The sequence below is a fragment of the Gadus chalcogrammus genome, chromosome 20 (assembly GCF_026213295.1).
Source record: "Gadus chalcogrammus isolate NIFS_2021 chromosome 20, NIFS_Gcha_1.0, whole genome shotgun sequence".
Taxonomy (NCBI): domain Eukaryota; kingdom Metazoa; phylum Chordata; class Actinopteri; order Gadiformes; family Gadidae; genus Gadus; species Gadus chalcogrammus.
In genome coordinates, this window is record NC_079431.1 from 3,045,989 (window position 1) to 3,069,080 (window position 23,092).

The following is a 23,092-nucleotide window of genomic DNA, read 5'->3' on the forward strand; positions in this document are numbered from 1 at the left end:
TCCTTAACCGGACCAAAGGAGGGCGCTTCACTAGCAAGTGAGCCTCCTTACCAAAGGAAGCAGCTTCACTAATAAGCCAGCCTAGCCTCCTTACTAAAGGGAGTAGCTTCACTAATAAGCCAGCCGAGCCTCCTTACCGGACCAAAGGAGGTCGCCTCGGTACTCGTACTGGGCGGGGGCTCCCTCTTGACCTCGGGGGCGGTCTCGGGGACCCGGACCCTGACGAAGTTGATGACGTGGTGCAGGTTGGACAGGAGGCTGGTGCCCGGGAACCAGCTGTCGTGGCAGTGCTCCTCGATGCAGGGCTCCTGGGGGGGGGGGGGGGGAGAGACCGCGTCAAGAAGCCGCTGGAGAACACTGGAGTGTGTGTGTGTGTGTGTGTGTGTGTGTGTGTGTGTGTGTGTGTGTGTGTGTGTGTGTGTGTGTGTGTGTGTGTGTGTGTGTGTGTGTGTGTGTGTGTGTGTGTGTGTGTGTGTGTGTGTGTGTGTGTGTGTGTGTGTGTGTGTGTGTGTGTGTGTGTGTGTGTGTGTGTGTGTTCTTCATCGCGGTGTGTCCGGTACCCACCTCCTCCTCCTTGTGCTCCTGGTCCTGGTTGTCCAGGCCCAGCTCGATGAGGTACAGCACCATGCAGAGCACGTGCTCAGACATGTTCTGGTGGTCCATCCAGATCTGCAACAAACCAGTACCACATTTAGTTTAAGAACACTACGAGGAGATCCGTTGTGAAACTTTTGGTATAGAACTTGGTATAGATTAAAAAAAAAAGATTTATTCATTTAAAACAATGAGACAGCGGTTTTGTCTTTGCTTTAAATTACACATGCCACAACTCGTCTTGCATCATTTAACCGTGATCACTTAAAACAGCCTCACTACACCACTGGGCGATCATCAATTCTTCTTCACCCGAATGATTGAGCGCATATATACAGGTGTAGCATTACTGCCATGGACTCATTCATCAGACACTTCCCCTCCAGAGAGACCCACAGTCCCATCAGAGGCCTGAAGTCTACCGAGCAGCCGGAGCGAGGCTGCAGAGAGCTCCTCCACTAACACCGGACGCTAGCAAACGGCAGAGAGTCGACCATTTGGCAGCCACTCCCGGCCCCAGAGACCTCTCCGACTCAACCGGTTGAGGCTGCTTTAACCCGCCTTCATCCAAAGACACACTAAAACATCCACACTCCCACAAATGTGGTTAAACTATTTCTCGGCCGTTCGATTCTTCCACTCCACAAAAATTTAAGTTTCATCTTGTATCTTTATTGCAGACATCTCACCCAGGCCGTTAGAGCTGGAAGTCCAACACTCTAGCCCACAACACTATCCTCGCTTCATAATAATATTAATACTAATATTAATACAGTGCAGACGCCCACCTTGTAGAGGAGCATGCGGATGACAATGTGCAGATGTTATATAATAATATTAATACTAATATGAATACAGTGCAGACGCCCACCTTGTAGAGGAGCGTGAATATGACGATGTGGAGGGTCTTGCAGTGCAGAAGCTGGACCAGGCCCTTGTAGCTCGGGTGCAGGGGACTCCTCTCCTTGTAAGGGGGCCAGGGGTTGCCAGTGTGAATCCCAGACTGCTTCAAACTGAATGACAAGACACAGTGTTGAATGACAGACAAGACCGACCGTAATTCGGTGTATCCGGTCGTCAACATCTTTCATGAAATGCTTTTATCTCCTGCGTGTCTTAACAAGTGGCAGATAGATAGACACTTGACCTCTGTGGAGAAGACCTCCATTTTGGTCTTGACCTCTATCACACAAGTGTTATTCAAATCACACATCTGCCCAAACATGGCTTCGGGACAGCAATGAAACCGAAAGGGTGCGGAACGGAAATATCTGCCGCTGTCTGCGCTGTCCGCGTCCTTGCTGTCGTGACATTGAGTCACGTCTGAGGGGTTGCTGTGTGGACGCGGGCGATGGGGAGTGAGACACGGAGGCGGGCCCCGTCCATTAGGCGTACACGCGAGGGTGCAGCCGTCACTCGCCGACATAGTTAGCCCTCCGCACAAAGAGTTAATACGGGTTTAATGGTGTGACATCTAACTCGAGTAATTCACCGCACAAAAAGCTTTTAGTCGGCAACAGAGCAGCCCGCAGGCAACCAAGGGCTCCCACTCTATTAGCAGTGAAAGGATCATGGATATATGAAAATGGAAGAAGAAGAAGAAGGGGGGAAAACAGCAGGGCGTGACAGGCGATCCATCATAGTCAAAGTGTATGGACAAGCAGCATAAGCCCGCTATCATCGTCTGGAGGGGAGCCATGGACGGCCCGCAGCGGCGTTTCAAGGAGAAACGTTTTCTCTTGTGTTGTCAAGCAATGTCAACACGCCGGTGGGACTCATGGATTCATTAAAACCACGCTGATAATCTGTATTCATCATGTCTCCTCCGACGGAGAGACTACCGTCGTTAGTAACATGTAATTGCCTTCTCTTGTTTCCTGGGCAATTACAAACAAAGTAAGCGAAAAAAATAAAAAAAAAAACGCCATTAATCAGATTCGCAATGTAATCTGCCTTATCTATCCAGAAACAACAGGATAAAAATGAAAAAACGTTTGCGCTTCGTATCCTTTAGTGAGGCTAAATATATTAACCAGGCTACATCTCCTCTGGGCTCCACCGGCACATCCGTCTTCAGAGACTTTCCGCGCTGCAATCTCCCAAGAGGTATATCCCCGAGTCTATCACAAGTGGACTTGAATTATTGATTCAGCCTGACGTTCTTCTAATTGGAAGTAACCCCCATGACCGCCTTCCCCTGACCTTCTTCGGCCGGCTCTCCGCCAGCCAGTGGACAGAAGGAACCCCTGGATTACCGTCTGGTGGGCAGAGCTGGCCATTATAGGAACGTCAAATCATCAGATAAATAGAGTTAAATTCAATTAAAAAAAAAGGTCTGGGAATGGGTGTGAGCCAAGCCTTCAAGATGTGTATCGGCCCTCTTGATTTAAGCCGTCTATGTTCAAGAGGATCAGGATAGTGTTGACTTACAAAGCTGCGTATCGGTCCATTGCCGACTGGACGTCTCGTCGGTAGACCGTTCTGAGCACCACCATGATGGGGTCAAACTCCTTCTCCCACACCTCCGCTGATCAAGGGGGGAAAGGGCGGGAAAAGGACAAAGATGTGCTTTAGCCTTTTCGTGTTTTCCCCCTCAGCGCCGTAAGTGACACAAGCCTGCCCCCAAGTGGCCGTTTACAGATAAACGACAGCCTTCGTGTAATATCCTAGAATCGTTAAAACCCTTATTTTTTTTAAATTGTCAACAACAGAGTCTTTTGTAATGGTTCCATGTAACTGGGATCACAGAGAAGATAATTTTTTACGAACCGTATAAAATAGTTTATTGTACAATGTGTAATTAAAATGTAAGCAATTAAGCATCCTGATTCCAGACAGGATCTATAAAAGGCATATTATCATAAAGCATAATGACTCTTCCAAGGCCATTGAGTAACAAAGAGTAAACCGCCATATTGTGCTTGAAGACGTACAGTAGATTAAGGAGGAGTCTAGTGGGGCTCTCAGTGGGTCCTGCCATCCCAGCCTGTTTCAGCAGACTAACAACACAACACTCCTACAACACGGTGTCCTGGTTTAGACCAGCTAACCTAACGTAGGGGACTCTAGGGAGGTACACAAACTATCTATCAATCATGATGACTTATTTATCTATGGATTCATTTAGGGAGAATTTGGACAACGCCACCTGCACAGAGTCTCATCTTTAGGGGTGTACGTGCCCTGTTGCATGGAGCCTCACCTTTAGGGGTGTACATGCCCTGCTGCATGGAGCCTCCGGGCTCGAACACGGGGGCCTTGAAGTCCGCCACCGCCGAGAGCATCTCCTCGAAGCTGCAGCTCCCCGGCACGATGCCGCTCTTGGGGTTGGGGTTCTCGGGGATCTTAGCGGGTTAGTGGTTACGGAAGCAGGACGGGCAGGTTTGGACACACATGCAGTTCACCAAACATACGGCAGAGTAGCGGGCGAACGCAGGGAGCTAGCGTCAGGGAGTGAAGGAAACGGCACTCAGAACGCACAAATAACTGAGAATGTCTCTAAACATCCATCTCTCCTACTTGTCCCCCCCACTTAGTTTGTATGATTTTATGCTTTTAATCAAACATTTTATGGACATCTATAGCATTCTTTACCATTTTGATTCTATGACTTTGTAATGCATCGAACCGGCCTAGGAAAGGACTATACGGTAGCAATCAAACGTGTCCATATTGTGGTTCTGAGGAAGGATACGAGGTCCAGCAGCGAGCTGTGGGTGCGGTCGTTCATGCAGAGCTGCGACACCATCTCGGAGCGGAGGATCTCGTCGTCCGTCATCCCTGTGGTCGACAAGAGAGCCCAAACAGGAAGGGTGAGTCAGCGGCAGCAGGACGGGTCTGATTACAGAGCAGCGTCTCCCGCAGCACAGCCTACCCAGGTGGAGGCGGAGGCTGGTGAGGATGACCAGGAAGGTCAGGGCACCCTCCAGCATCGGCCTCTCCTGCTCAGAGTCCAGCAGGGCGTTCTGGTGCACGGACGCCATGGTGAGCAGGTCCACCACTTTGAACCTGAGAGAGAGAGCGAGAGCGAGAGCGAGAGAGAGAGAGAGAGAGAGAGAGACAGAGATCAGGGTATGCTGCCGAGGACATCATAACATAAAAAATACCATCATTCAAAAGTACCTCTCAAACACAGATGAGATGAAGTAATCAGGATCCAGCCTTGATGCGCAAACCTGAAAAACAAACCGGGCACCAAATAAAATGGGGGTTGTCAAATTCTAAACAGGGCGTTTTCCCAACAGGGTGTTCTTCCCATTACAGTCAGGACACTCAAGAGTCCTGTTCCTCAGGATCTCAAGGGCCCTGATCTCGGGTGCGAATGCGAGACGCTCTCTCCCACCTGCAGCAGGTAGATGTCGGGGTCGATCATGGAGTTGCAGAAGTGCGACTGCACGTAGGTCATGGCCTGGCCCTTGATCTGCAGCCCGTTCCTGACCCACATGTTGCTGTGGATCTCCGACAGGCTTGCCTGGACACCCCACAACAACAACAACAACAACAACAACAGCAGTGAGCACACAGTGGGAACGCTGCCGGAATATTCCGTGGCTCTTGGCAAACAAAAGGGAGCCACCACAGAGACAGTAGGTTTTCATGGGGACTGAGGGGAATGAGGGGGCGACGGACCTGAATCTGTAATGGATGCACCATGATCTTCATCAACATCTCCTGGTCGGGCAGAAGGCTGTCCAGGTCAAGGCCTTGGCACTTCACCGCCTGTTGAAGAAGAGGTTGAAAAATCGTTGACAAGATCGAGATAACGCATTTTATTTTATTACAAGGTTATTATTTTGACCCCGAAGTCGATAAAGTCTTTGCAAGCGGTAGACAGGGCAGTCGTTGGATTAGTGTGTAAAGAGTGCCCTACCTTGCTGAGGAACATGGCGTAGTAGCGATGTAGGGGCAGGTGAAAGGTCACCTGGTTTGGTGCAGGCTGCAAACCATACAGGACGCATAAGAAACGCACGCCGTAATTGAAATCATAATTTGTGGCCAAAAGAATGTGAATATGTGTGTGAATGTGTCTGTGTGGGCGTGTGTGAATGTGTCTATTGGAGCGTGTGAATGTGTCTGTGTGAATGTGTGTGTGTGTGTGTGTGTGTGTGTGTGCGTGAATGTGTGTGTGTATCTGTGTCTGTGTGACTGTGTGAATGGATCACTGAATATGTCTGTGAATGTGTGTGCGAGCGTGTGTATGTGTCTGTGTGTCCTTGTGATTTACCTCGTCCACAAAGCCGATAGCATCAAACCACAGCTGCAGAGCCTCCAGGCAGTAGCGCACCACCGTCTTAGTGTATTCTTGAGTCTCCTGCAGACATGTGGACACGAAGGAGACTTTACAACGGCGCAGACCATATCTGCAACAATGTGGTAAGAAACTGTTGAAGAGCTTCCTCAAAATGTGTAGTGGGGTTAAAAAAAAAAAGCAGGAAAATGAGAAGATGTCCATATTATCCATGATTTTTTCGCTAAGATAATTTGTGTTTGAAATTGTCAACAATTATACTTGAAGAAAAGACTTTTGTTTTGAAAAAAAAAGTGCTGTATGTAAGATTTAAGTTCTGTCATTTCAGTGTAATCTGTTAGAAATCGCCTCGCCATCCATCAGCTTTTAGTGAATGAAAGGCTCTGCCTGAATAACGGTTCCGGTTGTTTCCCCAACAGCCTCTGTATGAGCCCATTTAGATGTTAGACCGCTCCCGGCTCGTGTCTGACCACTCAGGGCTTTTCTTCCCCTATCGGTTCAGGGAATCCATCCTGCATGTCAATCACAGGTGCGTGAAGCAGATCTAAATAGCAGAGAACCTTAGGGAGGGAGGGTGGGGGGGAGCTGAGAGGGAGGTGACAATGTATTTTGGGCTGTTTAGTTTCAAAATCATGCCCTCTTCCGCTCTCTCTCCCGCTCTCTCATTACAACTGTGAAATCGTACCTACGGGACCTTTAAAACTTCTCCTCCATACTCACTTTGACCTTGCAGTGTGTGAGGAGCCCCCACATGGGCTGGGCACAGGCCTCCAGTTCAGCCGCGAAGGCTGCGTAGTACGTCTGGGACTCGAACTCCACGTGCTCGTTCATCTCCCTCTTGTTCAGGTTCATCCCTGCAGGAGCCCGTCGGAGCACCACAGATCACACACACACACACACACACACACACACACACACACACACACACACACACACACACACACACACACACACACACACACACACACACACACACACACACACACACACACACACACACACTATTCTCCATTATGGAAAACGAAATGAGAAATCCTATTCACCGGACCTAAAACGGATCAACGGTTTTACCACAGAGCTAAAACTTGTCGCATTAAACGAACACATTTGATTTAAACATCAGAATTCCTTTCAAGTCAATCTCAGACACGACCAGATTGATTGCAGCCAGCCAATCAGGCGACACGTGTGCAGCGTTACAGTGGCGCTCTGTGACTAACTAGCAGTAAGGCGATACTCGAGCCACCAGCCACCGGCCCACGGCCTCGACGCAGGGCTGGGGGTATTTTTAGGGCCGGAGGGCAAACTCCAGTACAGGAGCACGAACCATAAATCCAAGAGCCAGACAATGAGTCAGACGCCATCACAGCAAATTGTTTCATGAGCCAGTGTTGATGCAGGTGATTTAATAGTGGCGTCTATCAATGCATGCGGCCAGACTTTAGACTGACTGGGAACGATGTCTTGGAATAAAGCCCAAGAAGAATCAAAATAGTTGAGCCGCTGCTTGCAGCAATCACCTAATTATTAACAAAGTGTGTGTTAAGAGAATTATTCCAGGAAAAGGTACGGTTGAAAAAAATATAGAATAGACCCAATAAACAGTATAAAACTTCTAAATAAAATCATATGAATCCTTGGGAAAAATAAAGATTAAAAGTGTGGTGTAAGACGTTCTCTCGCCTTGGAAGAAGGAGACGAAGCTCATCCAGAGCATCAGCAGGGAGTGGTCCTCCAGGAACTTCTTGGCCACGCTCTGGTGGGACAGGATGTTGATGAAGTCGCTGACCAGCGGCCAGTAGGTGTTGTTCTTCAGCAGCGCCTCGCCGCAGTTCACCACCACATGGCGGCTCTTCTCCTCGTCTGGAGATGGGGACACACGAGAGGGAGTTGGGATACACAGAGCTCACAGGACATGGGCGTGTATGCGTGAGGGAATGGTTATTGGACTGCAGTTATACAGCGCTTTTTCCAACTAATGGCCACTCAAAGCGCTTTACAATACTGCCAAACATTCGCACACTCATGCACACATTCCCACACCGACGGTGGAGTCGACCATGCAAGCAGACAGCCAGCTCGTCGTGAGCAGTCAGGGTGAGGCGTCTCGCTCAGGGACACCTCGACCCAGCTAGGAGGAGCCGGGGATCGAACTTGCGACCTTCCCGTTACCAGCGAACCCACCCTAGCTCCTCAGCCATATGCCGCTCCGAAATGTACGTTACGCCGGGCACAATGATATCCATACATAGAGCGTAGTCAGGAAATGACTCAAACCGAGCACCATGATATCCCTACATTGAGCGTAGTCAGGAAATGACCCAGATCCTCGTCAACACCAGAAGGTACAAGAACCACGTATTGCTTCTTCAGTCCACCAGGTAGAGGTGGACTGGTAGACTACGAGACGTTACCCGTCTTTCATCTAAGTCAGGGGTCACCAACACAGTGCCCGCGGGCACCATGGCGCCCGCAAGGACCACATGAGGCGCCCGCAGGCCGGTTCTAAACATAGCACTACTCATTCTTGAACAACTCTTTCCCACCTTTTTTAAGTCATTGTTGATAATTATTGTGAGAAATCATTAACATGATTTAATTAATTAACATGTTTCACATAGATGAGTATCAGTAATCATCATTAATAGTAATATATAACTAAAGGCAAACTGAGCAAATTTGTTATTTCAGAAGAGTGTATGAAACTGGGTGCCCTTCGTATTACTCAGTACCCATGAAGTAGCTCTCAGGTTAAAAAAAGTTGGTGACCCCTGATCTAAGTGTATGGCTGAAGAAAATACTTCTTTATCAGCAGTTCAAAGTTGTGAAAGTAGGTGGTTTAATGTGATTCTAGCCTTGCATGGAGAAGAAAGGATTGTTATTGCTTGGTGAAACCGTATTGTTGAGGAAACGATACGCATACCGTAAGTTTCCATGGAATGACTCATTAAACATGTTTACCAGACTCTTTTACAACAATGACCAGCCCAGACCAAAATAAACACTCTCGTTTTATCCTATCCTCTTGGTGAGAAGGCGTTTCTGGCGGAGCTCCAAAAGTATGAAACACGAAAGACAGTGGTAAGTGGCTCGGGTGTTTGACTCCCGGCCAAAACATTATGTGCACGAACCCTGGTGTCATTGACTTCCTGTTGGCTTTGGCTTTGGCTTTGTGTTTGTCGGGTTCATCATGCGGTGAGACATGTTAGTCATCCAACATGATCGTTTATCCAGAGTGCCTGAATTAACTGCAAGTATCCAATAATATAGTGGACTACATTATTTATGAACATATACATTTTGTTTTAGTCGAAAAATGAGATATAAAATAATAATTAAATAATAACATGTCTTATTCAATGAATATAGCTATATATAAAGACATAAATGTTACATAACTATTTTTTATCAAATATGTTAGCGAGCAGTGCGGCGCGAGGGCCCCACCTTGCAGCTCGCTCTTGACCAGACAGCTCTCCATCATGTAGAGGAGCACGGTCACCATGACGTCCAGCAGCTGGCACTCCTCGGTGACGTGGCGGGCCAGCTCCTCGTTGCTGAACAGCTGCACGCTGATGTGCACGATGCGGTTGGACATGGTGTCCGACTCGTGGCTCTTCATCAGCGTCTTCATGATGAAGGCGTAGTGTTGCACGAACGTCTTGGTGAAGGTGATCTGCGGGGGCGCGTGCAGGAAGAGAGCGATGGTTTGGGTTTAACACTGTGGTTTGACTTCTGTCTGTGTGGAGCCTCCGCCTTTGTTGTGGATACCTGTTGCTAACCTGTTGTTGAATGAAATGTGTGAGGACCAACCCCTTTGTTTTGTGAAAGGCTGATGTGCTTTTAGAAGAAGGCAGAGGATGTGTTGTGAGTAGATGTGGTTATACTAGTTTCGTTTTTGGATACAACGAGAAGATCTTTTGATCGCCCCGTCTCCGATTACCAACTTATTGACTTCTTGTTTCAGATTTCAAAATCAGTAATACCGCAAACAAACCTCACAGGTACAACAGAAAAAATAAAAATATCGGAAGCAAGGGTACCTCATCCGAAGCCACTTGCAAGATAGGAACATCTAAATCATGTAAAGATATTATACAAATACACTGTACAGGTCATGCAGCCAAACAAATCTTTGACATGATCTGTGACCATCTCTTATTCCAAAGTAATTTCATGAAGATAAAGGCCCACCTTGTAGTCTTGATCCGGTAACATGTTTAGCAAGAAGGTCACCATCTTTTGGGGGAACTCATATTTGATGGTCCAGAACAGCAGCTCCTCCAGAAAGCATTTGTGTTTCAGAGAGTCCATAATGGAGGTATCTAGGGGCAGAATGGAGATGGCGAGAAATGGTTTCCATGACATCTTACGCTGGTCAGGGAGAGTGATCAAACCAGCGTGACCCTCGCTCCTGGCTTCACTGAAACAACGCTTACTTAAGATTTAACAAGACATTTCGTAAACTGTCCAACTCCCACACAACAAGCATTGATTCCAAAATACTAAAAAGGCTATATTGCTGTTCTTTACATTCGTGGCAGGAGTGTTCTCAAGCCAAATGCTCTTCAGTAGAACCGGGGCAACAAATGATATTGGTAAAGATGTCTTACTAAAAGAGGAGACAATGGTTTAATCACCCAGAACGGTTCTTTAAGAATGATCAGGTTGTACTAACGATACTGGTCAGGTTATGATGCATTAATGATGCTGGAGATGCAAATGATCAGGTTATGTTAGTGATGCTGGATATGTTAATAGCCAGTTTATGATATGGTAGTGAAGCTGGATAAGTTAACGGTCAGGTTACGTTAATGATGCTGGAGAGGAAGTTACCTTTGGTAGTGCTGCTCAGCTTCACCCTCTTCCTCTGCCCAAGTGCCTGCCCCCCATCGGGATCCTCCTGCACACCGAGGAACAGAACACACTTAGCAGGGGATCCAGTCGAATCATTCATAGAAACACGGATGACCATCCGTCTTTCCCAAAGAAAAGGTGAGATAGTTACTTGATGGTATAATTTGTCATGTCTGCCTTTAGGGGTCGCTCAGTCACAACAATATCACGTGGTTTGATGACCGTGTAAAGTAGGGTGGGAACATGGCGGCCTTCACCATCAATGCCGGGGAAGATTTATCCGACAGGACTGCGGCAGAACCCATGATGACGTAGGAGTTGATGCATTAATGTTTTATTAACGTTGTGTTGAGTCACCTTATGTAATTTCATTCTGATTAAATAGCCGCAAATAACATAACGGTAACTTGCCATTAGATGAGTTCACTAGCTAAACAGCTTTAGATGAGATTATGTGGTCTAACACAGCGCTGTCTGTGGGCAAAACAATCCTACAAGAAATGACTAAGTAACACGCCTTTACCTTGAATAAAACAATGGATTTCTCTGGACATTAATGGCAATATTTGGGGACATAACTCAGTGTATGTACACGACGACCAATATTATCCTGTCATATTTTGATATTTGAATGCGGAAATGTTACATAATATACTTTAGTCAAATATATACTCTGGCCTCAGTATAAGCATCTTTAAGAAAGACACACCAGCCCAGGTTTATTCTCATGTGTCTCATGAACGACACACAGACACATGATTAGGTGAATGGGTTAATAATAAACCATTCAAGAAGGATCTCAGGCCTCTGAAGCTATAGTGCAGCAGTCCAGCTGACCAATAAGAAACATGGAAAACCCGAAACACAAAACACACCACCCTGGCCCATAAGAGCCACATTAATAAGCATCACTTAGTTGTAAATCCGTGTTTACCTCTTTACTGGCCTCCTCCGGGCTTCCTGCTGCCGCAGCTCCTGGAAAAACAAAAACATAAAGGAGTGATTCCATTAAACCGTGTTGCATTGTGGGGGGGCCATAGGATGGAAGGGGAGGAGCCTCACCGCTGGAGGCTAGGGCCCCCGTCGCTTCCTCTTCCCCGGCGGGGGACTCAGCCGACGCTGGCAGGGCCTTCTCCTCCACAGACACCAGGCCAGAGTTCTTCAACGCTGACAAGTACTTTTCATAGTTCTGCTTCGCATAAGGACTGCCTTCCTGGCCTAGAATAAATGATACAAGCAAAACCGTCACCGTGAATTCCACTGTTTTCAAATGTATTATATATAAATAAAAACTGCAGATGCACAAGCACCCCCACCCCCCCCCCCCCTCCCCAATCCGCCCACAAATCTACAGCATTCAGAAATGTGCTTGTCAGCCATCTGTGCAATATTTAAGAACCTGAATATATCACATCCGTTGGAATGTCCAGTCATAACTCAACCGTCACAAAAAAAAAAAACACTTTCATAATAGGAGATGCATTTTGTTGTCAAATCTTTTTATAAAAAGACGTACCCTTTCAAAAGGGAGTACTTTTTATTCAGCACTTGCATCATGACAAATAAGTAGCAATACTTCAGTGTCTGGCGCTTGCCAGGCACATTGGGGAAAGGTCTGGGGGAAGATTACCCATGCTCAGGTCTTTGAACGTCTGCTGATTGGTCAGGATCTTCGTCAGAACGGTCCTCATCGCCCCGCCCATCTTTGTCAGCTCTTCTAGAAAGGAGATCTGTGGCTCCAGCTGCTGTAAAACCTTCTGCAGGTCTCGCTCACTGCCAGAGTCTGGCATGGCAAGATAAATATGCAAGCAAAGAAAAAGTGACTGGTCCTGTGTAAGCAATGTTACTGATAACAAATGATTGGTTATCTAAGATTGGCAATTTACATTGGTTGCAATACTTATAAACTGTAGTAATCGCTTAACTAAGTCCCACAGTTTCAAGAGAATCCACAATGATGCACTGATGTCTTGAGATTCCTATTGTGTTTAATTTACAAAATATGAAGTAAAGTGCATGAAACTGAAATGAACATGCTGCCACTGCTATTAGTGGATTGGCATAATTCCAGTAGATAATAAAAAAGAGATGATAAAAAAATTTGCTCTCGGATGTTCCAACGCAGTAATGAACAGACTTTTATCGCATTATAATCACCTGTGACTTCACCTGGCTCAGTGTATCCTTCCCGTAGATACTGAATGACGCTGATGATGAATCGAGGGAGGACCATCTCTGACATCAAGAGGAGCTCCCTTGGGACGGATGGCACATTCTCCCCGGTCTTTAACCGATGCCTTCGACAAAACCTGGTGGGTAAAGACAAGGCCAAGGTCTTGTTGAAGTGCAAGAGCATCTTACCAATACTAATGGGTAACCTGTCACGGTTGCTATTTGCAATCTCACCTGTTGTCCTTATCAGGAAATGAATCAAGTTAAAAAGCAATCAAATAATTTGAGCAATTGAAGCTATGACTGCATTCAGAGACAGGACACAATTTCGGCAATACCATATCCATAGATCCAAGACCACCCCCATTGCACTTTATGGATTAAATAATACTTTATTAGGCTTTTATATTGGCCAATACACAATGCATCAAAGACTACCACTGAAATTGTGCATGCCTCGTATGATAGGAAACTGTATGTTGTCATCGTGCCACTTAAAACACTACTAAACGATGAATCAATAGCGTGTGCATGATCGGTCAGATTAGTCAAGATCTCACACACACACACACACACGCGCGCGCAGTCTACTCACCCACTCTCTCGCATGACATTACTGTCCCCACAGTCACAGGCCCCGCCGGCCTGGCTCCGGAACATGTTGAAATCATGGCCCGTGTGATCGCCGTTGTTAAAACACTCGGCGCACAATGACATGCAGGGGGAAATGCCACAAGTCCTGCATCGGTAAGCCACGAAATTGGCCGTCCAGACCAGACCACAGAGAGTGGCGTTGTCATAGGACCGGACCGTCTTGCAGAACTCATCGAATCCGTCTCCTCCTGCGATCAGACATTTGCACCAGTCCAGAGCCTCGGTGTCGGTGGCCGGTGTCTCGGGGTTCAGTACCGTGTCGAGCAGCTCTTGGAGTTGCCGTGCCCCGGCACAATTGTCAGTCCGATTGAGGTCTGCCTTTAAATGGGCGGCAGTGGCTTTCTTATCCCGGCGTAGCAGCGACGCCGCCATCATGTACTCTGGCTTGTTGTCCACAAATTTATTTTTGTTATGCTATGGCCATGATCTCGCGGTTTCTCGCGATACCGTTGGTTGCCTCCAACGGTAAACGCCCGCTTGTCTATTCTGCTCCAAAAACACTATTGATTCAGTCATTATTTAATCAGCACGTTTAAAACTAGTCAATAATCAATAACAAAAGTATTAAAACGTGTATTACTCTTACATGACAACGAACTCGCAGATTTAATAATCAGTGTTTTTTTTTTCGTGATATTGCTCCTCGTGTTATTTGATATGAATATAATATCCAATATAAAAAAGTTTCTGATTGTATTAATCGCATACATATGTACTCTTTGATATATTATATTAGGAAGGAACTTCATACGTCCGCGACTCAGTCCGACCCGTCTCACTTTCACATGGGCACACCCTGACAGAGCGGAAGTGACGTCTAAGAACCTAACCATTTCACCCATGTGTTCCACTGTAACGCCAATGTTATTGGTTTTACATTGAAAAAACCAATGCATAATATACTAGGTTTTAACGGTTGAACTGTGACGTAAGTTAGCAATGAAACTAAAGGAGTTGGAGAGTTGTCTTCAACAAGTAGACGGCTTTGAAGAGCCAAAGATTCTTCTTGAGCAGTATCCAACTAGTCCCCACATTGCAGGTAAGATGTGGACGTTTGTTATTGTAACGGTTTAAAGTAACAGGTTAGGATGATGGTAGTCTTAACGTCAAATTTGGTTTTGCAGCATGCATGCTCTACACAATCCACAACACATTTGATGACATTGAAGGCAAACTGATCGCAGATCTGGGATGTGGATGCGGAGTTCTGAGCATCGGGGCGGCGATGCTGGAAGCCGGGTGAGAGCGGTAGCATCCCCTCATGGTTGTTGTCTTGGCATTATTGATCATGCTTGACAGTTTTCTGGAATTCTTTTCAGATTATGTGTTGGCTTTGATATTGATAAAGATGCATTGGATGTCGCCCGAACGAATACAGAGGAGTTTGAAATCTCAAATATAGATCTGGTCCAGTCTGACCTCAGTGCTCTGGAAGTCGCATATGCTCAAAAGTTTGACACCGTTATAATGAATCCTCCATTCGGTACAAAACACAATCAAGGCAAGTGACTTATCGATTGACTTACATTATGTCCAGTTTATAAGCTTTCAATATTTGAATAGTATTCCTTCTTTCCACTGAAGGCATTGACATGAAGTTCCTCAAGACGGCATTAACATTGGCAACAGTGGTGTATTCACTTCATAAATCATCAACACGAGATGTAAGTATTCCACATGTAGTGTGAATGTAGACAAAACCTTGTAACATACGTTTAATGGAATATCTGATTGCAGCACATACAAAAGAGAGCGAAAGACTGGGGTGTGAAGATGGAACTTGTAGCAGGTTAGTATATTTCTAAGCATTCAATAGGATGGCAAAATCAAATGCTTAATTTTCCTTCTCATCCATGGACAGAACTAAGGTACGATCTGCCGGCTTCATACAAGTTCCACAAAAAGAAATCGGTAAGCTATAATCCAATAGACTGAAAGAAAATGTGTGAATTTACCCGTGTTCAACAAAAGTCTAGTTTGATTATATAAACGTCATGAAACTGATCCTGAGATAGGTACTAGCTTTCATAAAATAAGTTTTTTATTTTCAGGTAAAACTTAATGTGGTGCTTTTTAAATTATAACCACTTATGCAAAACATGAAATACATGAAAACAAATGGCAAACGTAATAACTGCCATGCATACCTTTTCTAAAGAAAAAAAAAATTAAAGGTCTGTTTAGCATATGTTCAGGTTAAGTGACAAACTAAGGCAGTTTTAGAAAATACGGGATACAAGTGCAAGAGGCACAATATATTGGGGCTGAAAACACCAAAAACTAACGCCAAGTTTACATTTCCAACTCGTCCTCCAGGTCGACATCCACGTGGATTTTCTACGCTTCTCCAAATCATGATTGTTGCCGGAATGGATTTGAGTAAACGGCTTTGTTTTATATCCCTAATAAATGTTCAAAAGAAAATTGTAGTTCTCTGAGTGTTGAAACTAAGATCCATTTTCGGTCTTTGTAACCTTTGCTTCGGGAGCGTCAGCACTGGCGTCTTCTCGTGCTCTCTTCTTGGGGCTTGGGGGGCCTAGGAACAAACGAGAAACATCGGAAATGTAATCACTGCCAATAGACCATCGGTAGATGACCAAATCCGTAGCATGGCAAATAACACTCCCTTACCATCGTCTCCGTTGTCGTCCTCAAATTTAGTCTTTTTCCCTTGGAAGTGAGATCTGTTCTGATCCCTGCCCCCCCGGCCACGTCCTCCTCGCCGACCCCCTCCTCTTCCTCCTCCCCTGCCTCCAAACTTTTCTCTACCTGTTAAAATGTAAACATTTGTCAACATCATACCTACCAAATCTTCCTTTATACACTGCTTTGTTACTTGACGGTAGATATCGTACCTCTGCCCTTTGTTCGGGTGTACGACTCTTGCTGAGCTTGAATCATCTTTTTCAAAACTTCCTTCTCGACATCGCCCTCCAGCAACTCCCATGCAACATCGTCATCCTTGATTTGCAACGTTCCTCCTTTGGCCTCTGTCGCCTTATCCAAAGCTTCCTTTGCTTTCCCGTCAAACAGCAGTGTACCCTTAATGGTGTTGAGGATAATATATTAGATGACTGTCGTCGTATCCGCTGGTTTACAACACTCACTGTGTGGCTCCCTCACCTCCTTTGCTCCTCTTGTGAAGTCAACCCATTTTATTTTTCCGTGTCCGGAGAACAATGTGTGGAAGTCCTCTCTTGAGACTTGGTCAAGTTCCCCAGAGAACTTGAGCAGGCAGCCAGTCTGTTCCTCCAGAAGCAGACCCTGCAGAGCAACCGTGTTAACGAATGCATTCTGACTGCTACGCATTCTCATTGTCCCTCAATGTTAACAATTATGTGACTTACCATTTCCTTTTCCTCAGTCTGTTTTTCTGTTTCATCCTTGTTGCTGTTTGATTTGGGACATGGTTAATATTTTTGTATCTACACAAAAAACAACTGTCCTGGAACATTAAAACCTTTGTACTCACTGTTTGGCTTTGGCTTTGGACTCTGCCTTGTGCTGTTTTCTGTCCTCTGCCTTTTTGGCGTGATAGGCTTCCCTAAAGAACCGCAACAATACCTTAGTGTAGTCTATACATTTTAACTAAACAAATGTAGTCGAGGTCCCCCACCGATAGCATTGCTCAGCTTACCTTGAGAGGACTAGAAGCTCGTTATCCTTAAAGGATTTTATATCTTCACGGCCAAGAAACGCCTTGGCCGCTTCCTCAGTGTCGAAGCAGAGGAACACGGACCCCTGCACACAACAGCGTGTTACACTACTGTAGACCCCCCCCTTTACGTCATCGTATAGCACTACAAATACACCATTTTCACTATTAACCTTGAATTGCCGTTGCAGATTTCGCCTCATTTGAATATTTTCTGCTTGGCCTTTTCCAGTCGTCCACTCCAGAATCTCATCCAGGGTAGTTTCCAAGGGGAACCCTTTCTAGATGACCAGAAAATGAAGTGTTGAGTCAAAGCAATCAAATTACTGATAGTACGAACTGCCTGCATTATGCATAACATTTTTACTTACAATGTACACTGATTTATTTTTCATGGCATCTTTGTAATCCTCGTTTATTTCAGGGATGGGCTTCTCTGCCGACCTCCTGATTTTAGTTTTGTCTTCGCTTATTTCCAAGAGGCCAGTCTTTGATTTCTGTAGGGCTTCAATGATAACGGCGCTATCGGTGGTTAAACTCTTTAGCCTGGGGGGGAAAAAAAAAGAGGATTAATTACATTATCTGGCCATCTAGGTAGTATTGTGTCATACTATCAAATAGTAGCTATTCCATTCAATTGAAACAGGATCATTACTGAATTTCCCATCTGGGATTGATAGTCGTATTAAATACAAAGCATTAGAGCGAAACACAACATTGTGCTGCAACGATTTGTTGATTGTTTCAGAGCAAAAAGGAGAGCTCAAGGATTACTCAACATTTCATAGATTAAATGAGGGGGGGGGGGGACATGGTAGATCCAATGACAACGCAAAAAATGCGTTGGTTCAAGCTACAGCAGATCCAGAAGAGGAATACCTGTTAAACTGAAGCATCGTATCGACCTTCACCCAGCCATCATCCAGCTGCAACTGCTCTTTGAGGAATTTGTCTCTTGGGAGGTTGTGATCTCCAAAGTAATACTGTCGAGAGAAATCATAGTCAGCGCCGTTTTCCCATTTAACTGACTAAATAATCTATGGTCTTCAACATTAATTGATTACCTCGATTTGTCGAACCACCTTCCCCTCAGTCGGAGTCATATCTGCCATTATTTCGACTTCTGGTGGGGAGAAAAAATATACAGAAATCACATGAAGTATCCAAGTGAGTAGAGTAAAGCTGAAGTTAAATTAATGTAACGTCTTTCCGTGTCTCAGCCACCAGAGGTTCTATTTCATTCAGGCTCCACAGCCATTTTTGTTTCACGCATGGACGGTCTGCAGGATACAGTGCCGGGTCTTATACAGCCTTTCAACGAGTTACCCCAAAAAGTTATAACATCTATGTCCAACCTTATTAAAACTGCTTTACTCAAACCCACGAAAATTTAAAACTTTCAAGTCGGGCTACTGATAGATGTGATGCCACTGTGTGGCATATGGGCCGCTAGAAGAGCACAATTAAGGCGCATCGAGTATCTACTAATACGTACAATCGCTTTTAACTCGTTTTTTATTGTGTATGTACCGTTCATATAAACCAAAGCTCTATAGGCATGACCGAGCTATGTGCGCCATGCATCGGACTAACGTTGCATTAAACACTGGCCTAGCATAGAGGAATTGCCCAGTAACGTTGATATGCGGTTGTAAGGTTTAAACCACCGAGCTCCGGCCTACTCAAATATATTAAGGATATCAGATAGTATGGTTTAGCTACGAGAGTTGGTAAAATACTTACTATGCGTTGATAAGTTGCGTGAGATTTAGCTTCTAACCCAACCAGAAGCAATGCTTGCTCACCACACTTTCCGCACGTTGTTAAAACGGCGTGGCGTGCTACGGAAAGCTGCATTGGTCAAAAGGCAAATTGTTTAGGCGATTCGAAATTGTGCAACGAATGAATCCAGCGCAGTCATACACTAAATATAGTCTATGTGTAGATTAACACCCTTAGTATCCAATATACTAAATAATAATAATCAGTCAATCTCAAATGTAGGAAGCAAATAAAAACCATGGATGATTGATTTTTTGACTTTTATTAATTCAGTGTATTCAGACATTATATCACATCTGTAGTAATACCTATTTATAAACGACCTTTGGTGCCAAAATACAGATTGTATAGCCTGGGAACCAGACGAATCTGCAAGCTCATATTTTATTCCCTCTGGCAGATAATACACATTTGCAAATTGATACGGCAAAGTCAGGCTACAAATAGACCCTGGTGTTAGTGTTTGGCAAATATATTAAGTTATTTATAAAACGGTTTTAATTTTTTTCATTAATGCAGCATTCATCTCATTCACAGCACAAAATAATTATAATAATAATAAAAAAACAGTGTTTTAAAATCAACTGACACTGTGAACACAAATACACCCATGAGATCTGGCCGGCCCGGGCAGGCTCCCCACGGTCTCCCAGGCGTCGAGCTGGGGGTCGTATCTCTCGATGCTCTGCAGGTAGGTCCCCTTGGAGTAGGAGTAGCCGCCCGTCACGTAGATACAGCCCCGTATCACCGCCGCACCGCACTCCATCCTCCTCTCCTTCATCTCCGCCATCGCCCTCCACGCGTTGGTGTCGGGGTCGAAGCAGTCCGCCACCGCCGTCTGACCGCCCACCAGGTACATCTTGTTGTCGAGGGACACCGAGCTGAGGCCGTACTCTGTGGAAACAAGACCCAGTCGTTCGTTTTGGATTCACGGCCTCATACAGTGAATTTGAGACACAGGTTAGGGTCAGCTATCTCAGCCCCAAAGAGGTCTTCGCCCTGCGAACATCAGGGTTTGAACCGATAACATTCCCACTGGGGTCGGACCCCCTAACCACTGACCATGACATAGTCAGTGACATGTGGCTCAGGAGGTGGAACATTCGAGGATAACAGGTTTCTAGTTCCATCCCCGGCTCCTCCTAGCGTCTCGAGGTGTCACAAGCGGGCCGTCGCCTTGCACGCGTGTCACCGCCGTCGGTGTGCGAATGTGTGCGTGAATTGGGTGAACGTTGGTTAGAAAAGCGCGGTAAAATTCAGTCCATTTACCATCCTATCCGGAGCCGGTTTCAATGAGATTAGAAACCTGCATGCAGAAATCCCTGTAGTTTACACATTTAATATCAAGTCATTGAGCATTACAGATGTATAGTGGTGGAGCATCGGGGCCCCGGACTCAGTAACTTTGGGCTGAGAGTCCCGGCCTGCACTGTCCCTCCACTGTCCCGCCCTCGCCCGCAGTACCTGGGTGGGGGTTGACGGTGATGATGCTCCACGCGTTGGCGTCTGCCGTGTAGACCTGGATCTGCTCGTAGGTGCAGCTCCCTCGGTGCCCATAGTGCCCCCCCGTCACGTAGATCCGCTCCCTCACCACGCACGCACTGGCGTTCCCTACCCCTGGGAACACACGGTTCATACGGATGTCATCAGTGTACTTTATTACTATAAAAAAATATTTGAATAAAAAAGTGTGTTTATGTGGGATTACGGGCCCTTATTTGGACCCTATCCTGATTATGTAAAATCAAACACACTTTCATCCAAAAAAAGGGTAAGGCTCTTACATAATACATTACTAACCTAAAATAATGAGGATAGGAGCAGGCAGGGTCTATAATCTCTTTGGGTTTAAAACCTTTGCAAGGCAGTCAACAGCCCTGAACCCTATACCACCCTGCCCTTCTATATGTGTTCAAATATAAAGCGTCTTAGAGTACCATATTAAGCGCTATATAAATTTAATTTATTATTATTATTAAATACAATGTAATACAATGATAATCCACTCACTACATCTTCATAGATGTAGTGAGTGGATTATCTTTGACTGACAATCATAATAACTGTCCATACGGCAGCACTGCTGCACCCACCCTGGATCATATCGGCAACGGGGAACCACTTCCTCTTCAGGGGGTCGTAGCACTCGGCCTGGTTCTCCGGCGCCCCGTTCCGGTACCCCCCGATGGCGTACACGCAGCCGTGTAGCGCCACCGAGCAGTGGTAGTACCGGGCCGTCAGCATGGGGCAGCCCTCCGTCCACTCGTCCCCGTCAGTGTTGTACACGGAAACTGCGTCCAAGGCCTCAACCGTGTGAGTCCGGTAACCCCCCGTGACGTAGATGTTGGCCCCCAGCAAGGTGACGCTGTAGCTCTCTCTGGTGTGCTCGGGCATGTTTTTACCCTGGGCCCACACGTTGGCCCTCGGGTCCCAGATGTGAACCTCTGCCAGGGGGTGCCAGTAGTACCCCCCTATGGAGTACATCCTGGGGGACATCTTCTTACCCCCCGCTGGTGTCCCCTCCCCCTTACCCGCCGACACCAAGGTATGACTGACCATGGATTTGATGTGTTCCTTGTCGTCAACAGAGTGTCTGCGCAAGCTAAGAGCTGACTTGAGGGCAATGTCGTTCAGGTCGAGGTGAATGGAACGCAGGAGGTCTTTGGCGTGGTCGGTGCGATTGTCCAAGTCGTGCGTGACCCATTTCACCACGGCGAGTACCAGCACCTCATCCTCCCACGCGTCGAGGATGTTCTTGACGGCTAGAAGGGACCTCACGTCATCAGCCTGCAACTCGAGGAACTCCTCCTGCTGCACGAGATCCTCCAACTTGCTGAACATGAGCCGACGGGTCTCCCGCTCCAGGCTGCGACAGACGTGCAGCTGGGCGAAAGCGTGCATGCCCAGGCAGTTGCCCACGTCTAGAAAACGAATGAGAAAGTCCTCGCAGGCGTGCTTCAAGGAGCTGAACTGCATGAGATCCGCCGCCTCCAGCAGACTCTGCACGTTATTCTCTGTGATGCACACTTGGGCCGTGTAGGAGTACTGCAACAGTACACCGAGGACCTCACACTCTACCCCGGACAGTGTGATGAGGCTGTTGGAGCGCTCTCTCATGTCAGCGGTGAACATCGCTCGGAAGTAGGAGCTGCGAGCCGACAGCACGGCCCTGTGGCAGTGGAAGACCCGGCCGGAGGAGCCCTGCAGGGAGACGTCTGTGAACAGCCCGCCGAGGTAGAACTGACTGAGGGCATCCAGCACTTCATGGGGGTGGTCGTCGTCATTGTAATCATACGTGTAGAGTTCAGCAGGTTTATCCGACATGATCACTGGAAAAGATAAAGAAAATGTACGTAAAGGCTGATACGAAAGGGAATGTGATTTAATCACAATTGGGGAGTAAAGGCTATTGCATTAATGTAGCATAACCGCCCATTCATTTAAACGTCATCAATAATCGTAATTGGTGCCCATAGGTCTATTATTATTAGAAACAAAATAAACAGTCCTTACCTCACTATCGTATTTCCATGCCCCTAACCATGCGACCCGTACGTCTCTCCCTGTGCATCGACGCTCTTCTTTCACAACACCAATCTCTATTTAGCCCGGGACGGCGCACCGCTATCCTATTTTGGTATCTGCAGTTGGAGAGGCCGCCCCCCCTGCACCATATAAGACGCGCCCGGTGCTCAATGAGGCTAGCCTATAGAGCAAACATCTGAGGGTACATATCCGATCTTCAGTTTGATATCAACTCATGTCATGAATAGGTCTATGGGTGTTTAATGCACAGCGGATGATTGTAAGGTTTTACATTACTGATTGTAACGCCGGAGGACCAACGTGATCAATAAGCCCCCACGACCCAAGAGAGGACACGTAGTATGACATCAATAAAGAAAAATAAATAATCCCCCATCCGTTGCCATGGAATTTGAACCCATTTCTGTAGGCTTTGTGAAATCCTGACAGGATTAGCGATCGGCATTCTCACAGCAGGACAAAAGCCAAGCTATAGAGCGACCATGTACAAATAAAGATTATTTCCATACATGTTTAATATGAGGCAGGGAAAGTAACAATCACAACCCCCCCCCCCATTTCAAAATAAATAAAAGGCAACAGCC

At 46.3% G+C, this 23,092-nt stretch overlaps 4 protein-coding genes across 5 annotated transcripts in view; 1 reads left to right on the forward strand and 3 right to left on the reverse strand.

Annotated features, from left to right (window-relative positions):
* ubr3 (ubiquitin protein ligase E3 component n-recognin 3) overlaps positions 1–14,034 on the reverse strand; it is a 44,578-nt gene extending 30,544 nt beyond the window's left edge. Inside the window, exons 1-22 of one of the 2 annotated variants that reach the window (XM_056579238.1) lie at positions 13,467–14,034; positions 12,857–13,008; positions 12,330–12,482; positions 11,762–11,917; positions 11,634–11,674; positions 10,679–10,745; positions 10,037–10,167; positions 9,290–9,518; positions 7,526–7,705; positions 6,563–6,696; positions 5,819–5,905; positions 5,465–5,530; positions 5,224–5,313; positions 4,937–5,065; positions 4,717–4,769; positions 4,469–4,602; positions 4,289–4,374; positions 3,797–3,938; positions 3,025–3,121; positions 1,466–1,607; positions 565–669; positions 138–308 (exon numbers count right to left, since the gene is read on the reverse strand). In XM_056579238.1, the coding sequence (XP_056435213.1) occupies positions 138–308; positions 565–669; positions 1,466–1,607; positions 3,025–3,121; positions 3,797–3,938; positions 4,289–4,374; positions 4,469–4,602; positions 4,717–4,769; positions 4,937–5,065; positions 5,224–5,313; positions 5,465–5,530; positions 5,819–5,905; positions 6,563–6,696; positions 7,526–7,705; positions 9,290–9,518; positions 10,037–10,167; positions 10,679–10,745; positions 11,634–11,674; positions 11,762–11,917; positions 12,330–12,482; positions 12,857–13,008; positions 13,467–13,900 (2,979 nt within the window). In that variant the 5' untranslated portion in view covers positions 13,901–14,034. The remainder of the gene's footprint in view (positions 1–137; positions 309–564; positions 670–1,465; positions 1,608–3,024; positions 3,122–3,796; positions 3,939–4,288; positions 4,375–4,468; positions 4,603–4,716; positions 4,770–4,936; positions 5,066–5,223; positions 5,314–5,464; positions 5,531–5,818; positions 5,906–6,562; positions 6,697–7,525; positions 7,706–9,289; positions 9,519–10,036; positions 10,168–10,678; positions 10,746–11,633; positions 11,675–11,761; positions 11,918–12,329; positions 12,483–12,856; positions 13,009–13,466) is intronic. The other variant, XM_056579239.1, reaches the window with a different exon arrangement.
* A 247-nt stretch (positions 14,035–14,281) lies between these two features.
* On the forward strand, positions 14,282–17,003 carry mettl5 (methyltransferase 5, N6-adenosine). Its single transcript, XM_056579241.1, has 7 exons — positions 14,282–14,564; positions 14,650–14,764; positions 14,845–15,026; positions 15,110–15,189; positions 15,263–15,314; positions 15,387–15,436; positions 15,842–17,003. The coding sequence occupies exons 1-7, from the start codon at positions 14,465–14,467 to the stop codon at positions 15,881–15,883; spliced, it is 621 nt and encodes a 206-aa protein (XP_056435216.1). The 5' UTR covers positions 14,282–14,464; the 3' UTR covers positions 15,884–17,003.
* ssb (small RNA binding exonuclease protection factor La) lies at positions 15,228–19,081 on the reverse strand. The gene is made up of 12 exons (XM_056579240.1): positions 18,924–19,081; positions 18,245–18,303; positions 18,060–18,163; positions 17,552–17,726; positions 17,354–17,461; positions 17,163–17,266; positions 16,998–17,069; positions 16,873–16,915; positions 16,649–16,789; positions 16,381–16,567; positions 16,157–16,294; positions 15,228–16,061 (listed from the first exon to the last, which is right to left on the reverse strand). Exons 2-12 carry the CDS (start codon positions 18,290–18,292, stop codon positions 15,973–15,975), a joined length of 1,209 nt encoding a protein of 402 aa, XP_056435215.1. The 5' UTR covers positions 18,293–18,303; positions 18,924–19,081; the 3' UTR covers positions 15,228–15,972.
* A 128-nt stretch (positions 19,082–19,209) lies between these two features.
* On the reverse strand, positions 19,210–23,091 carry klhl23 (kelch-like family member 23). The gene is made up of 4 exons (XM_056580318.1): positions 22,476–23,091; positions 21,056–22,291; positions 20,427–20,579; positions 19,210–19,856 (listed from the first exon to the last, which is right to left on the reverse strand). Exons 2-4 carry the CDS (start codon positions 22,284–22,286, stop codon positions 19,543–19,545), a joined length of 1,698 nt encoding a protein of 565 aa, XP_056436293.1. The 5' UTR covers positions 22,287–22,291; positions 22,476–23,091; the 3' UTR covers positions 19,210–19,542.
* Between the last annotated feature and the right edge of the window lies 1 nt (position 23,092).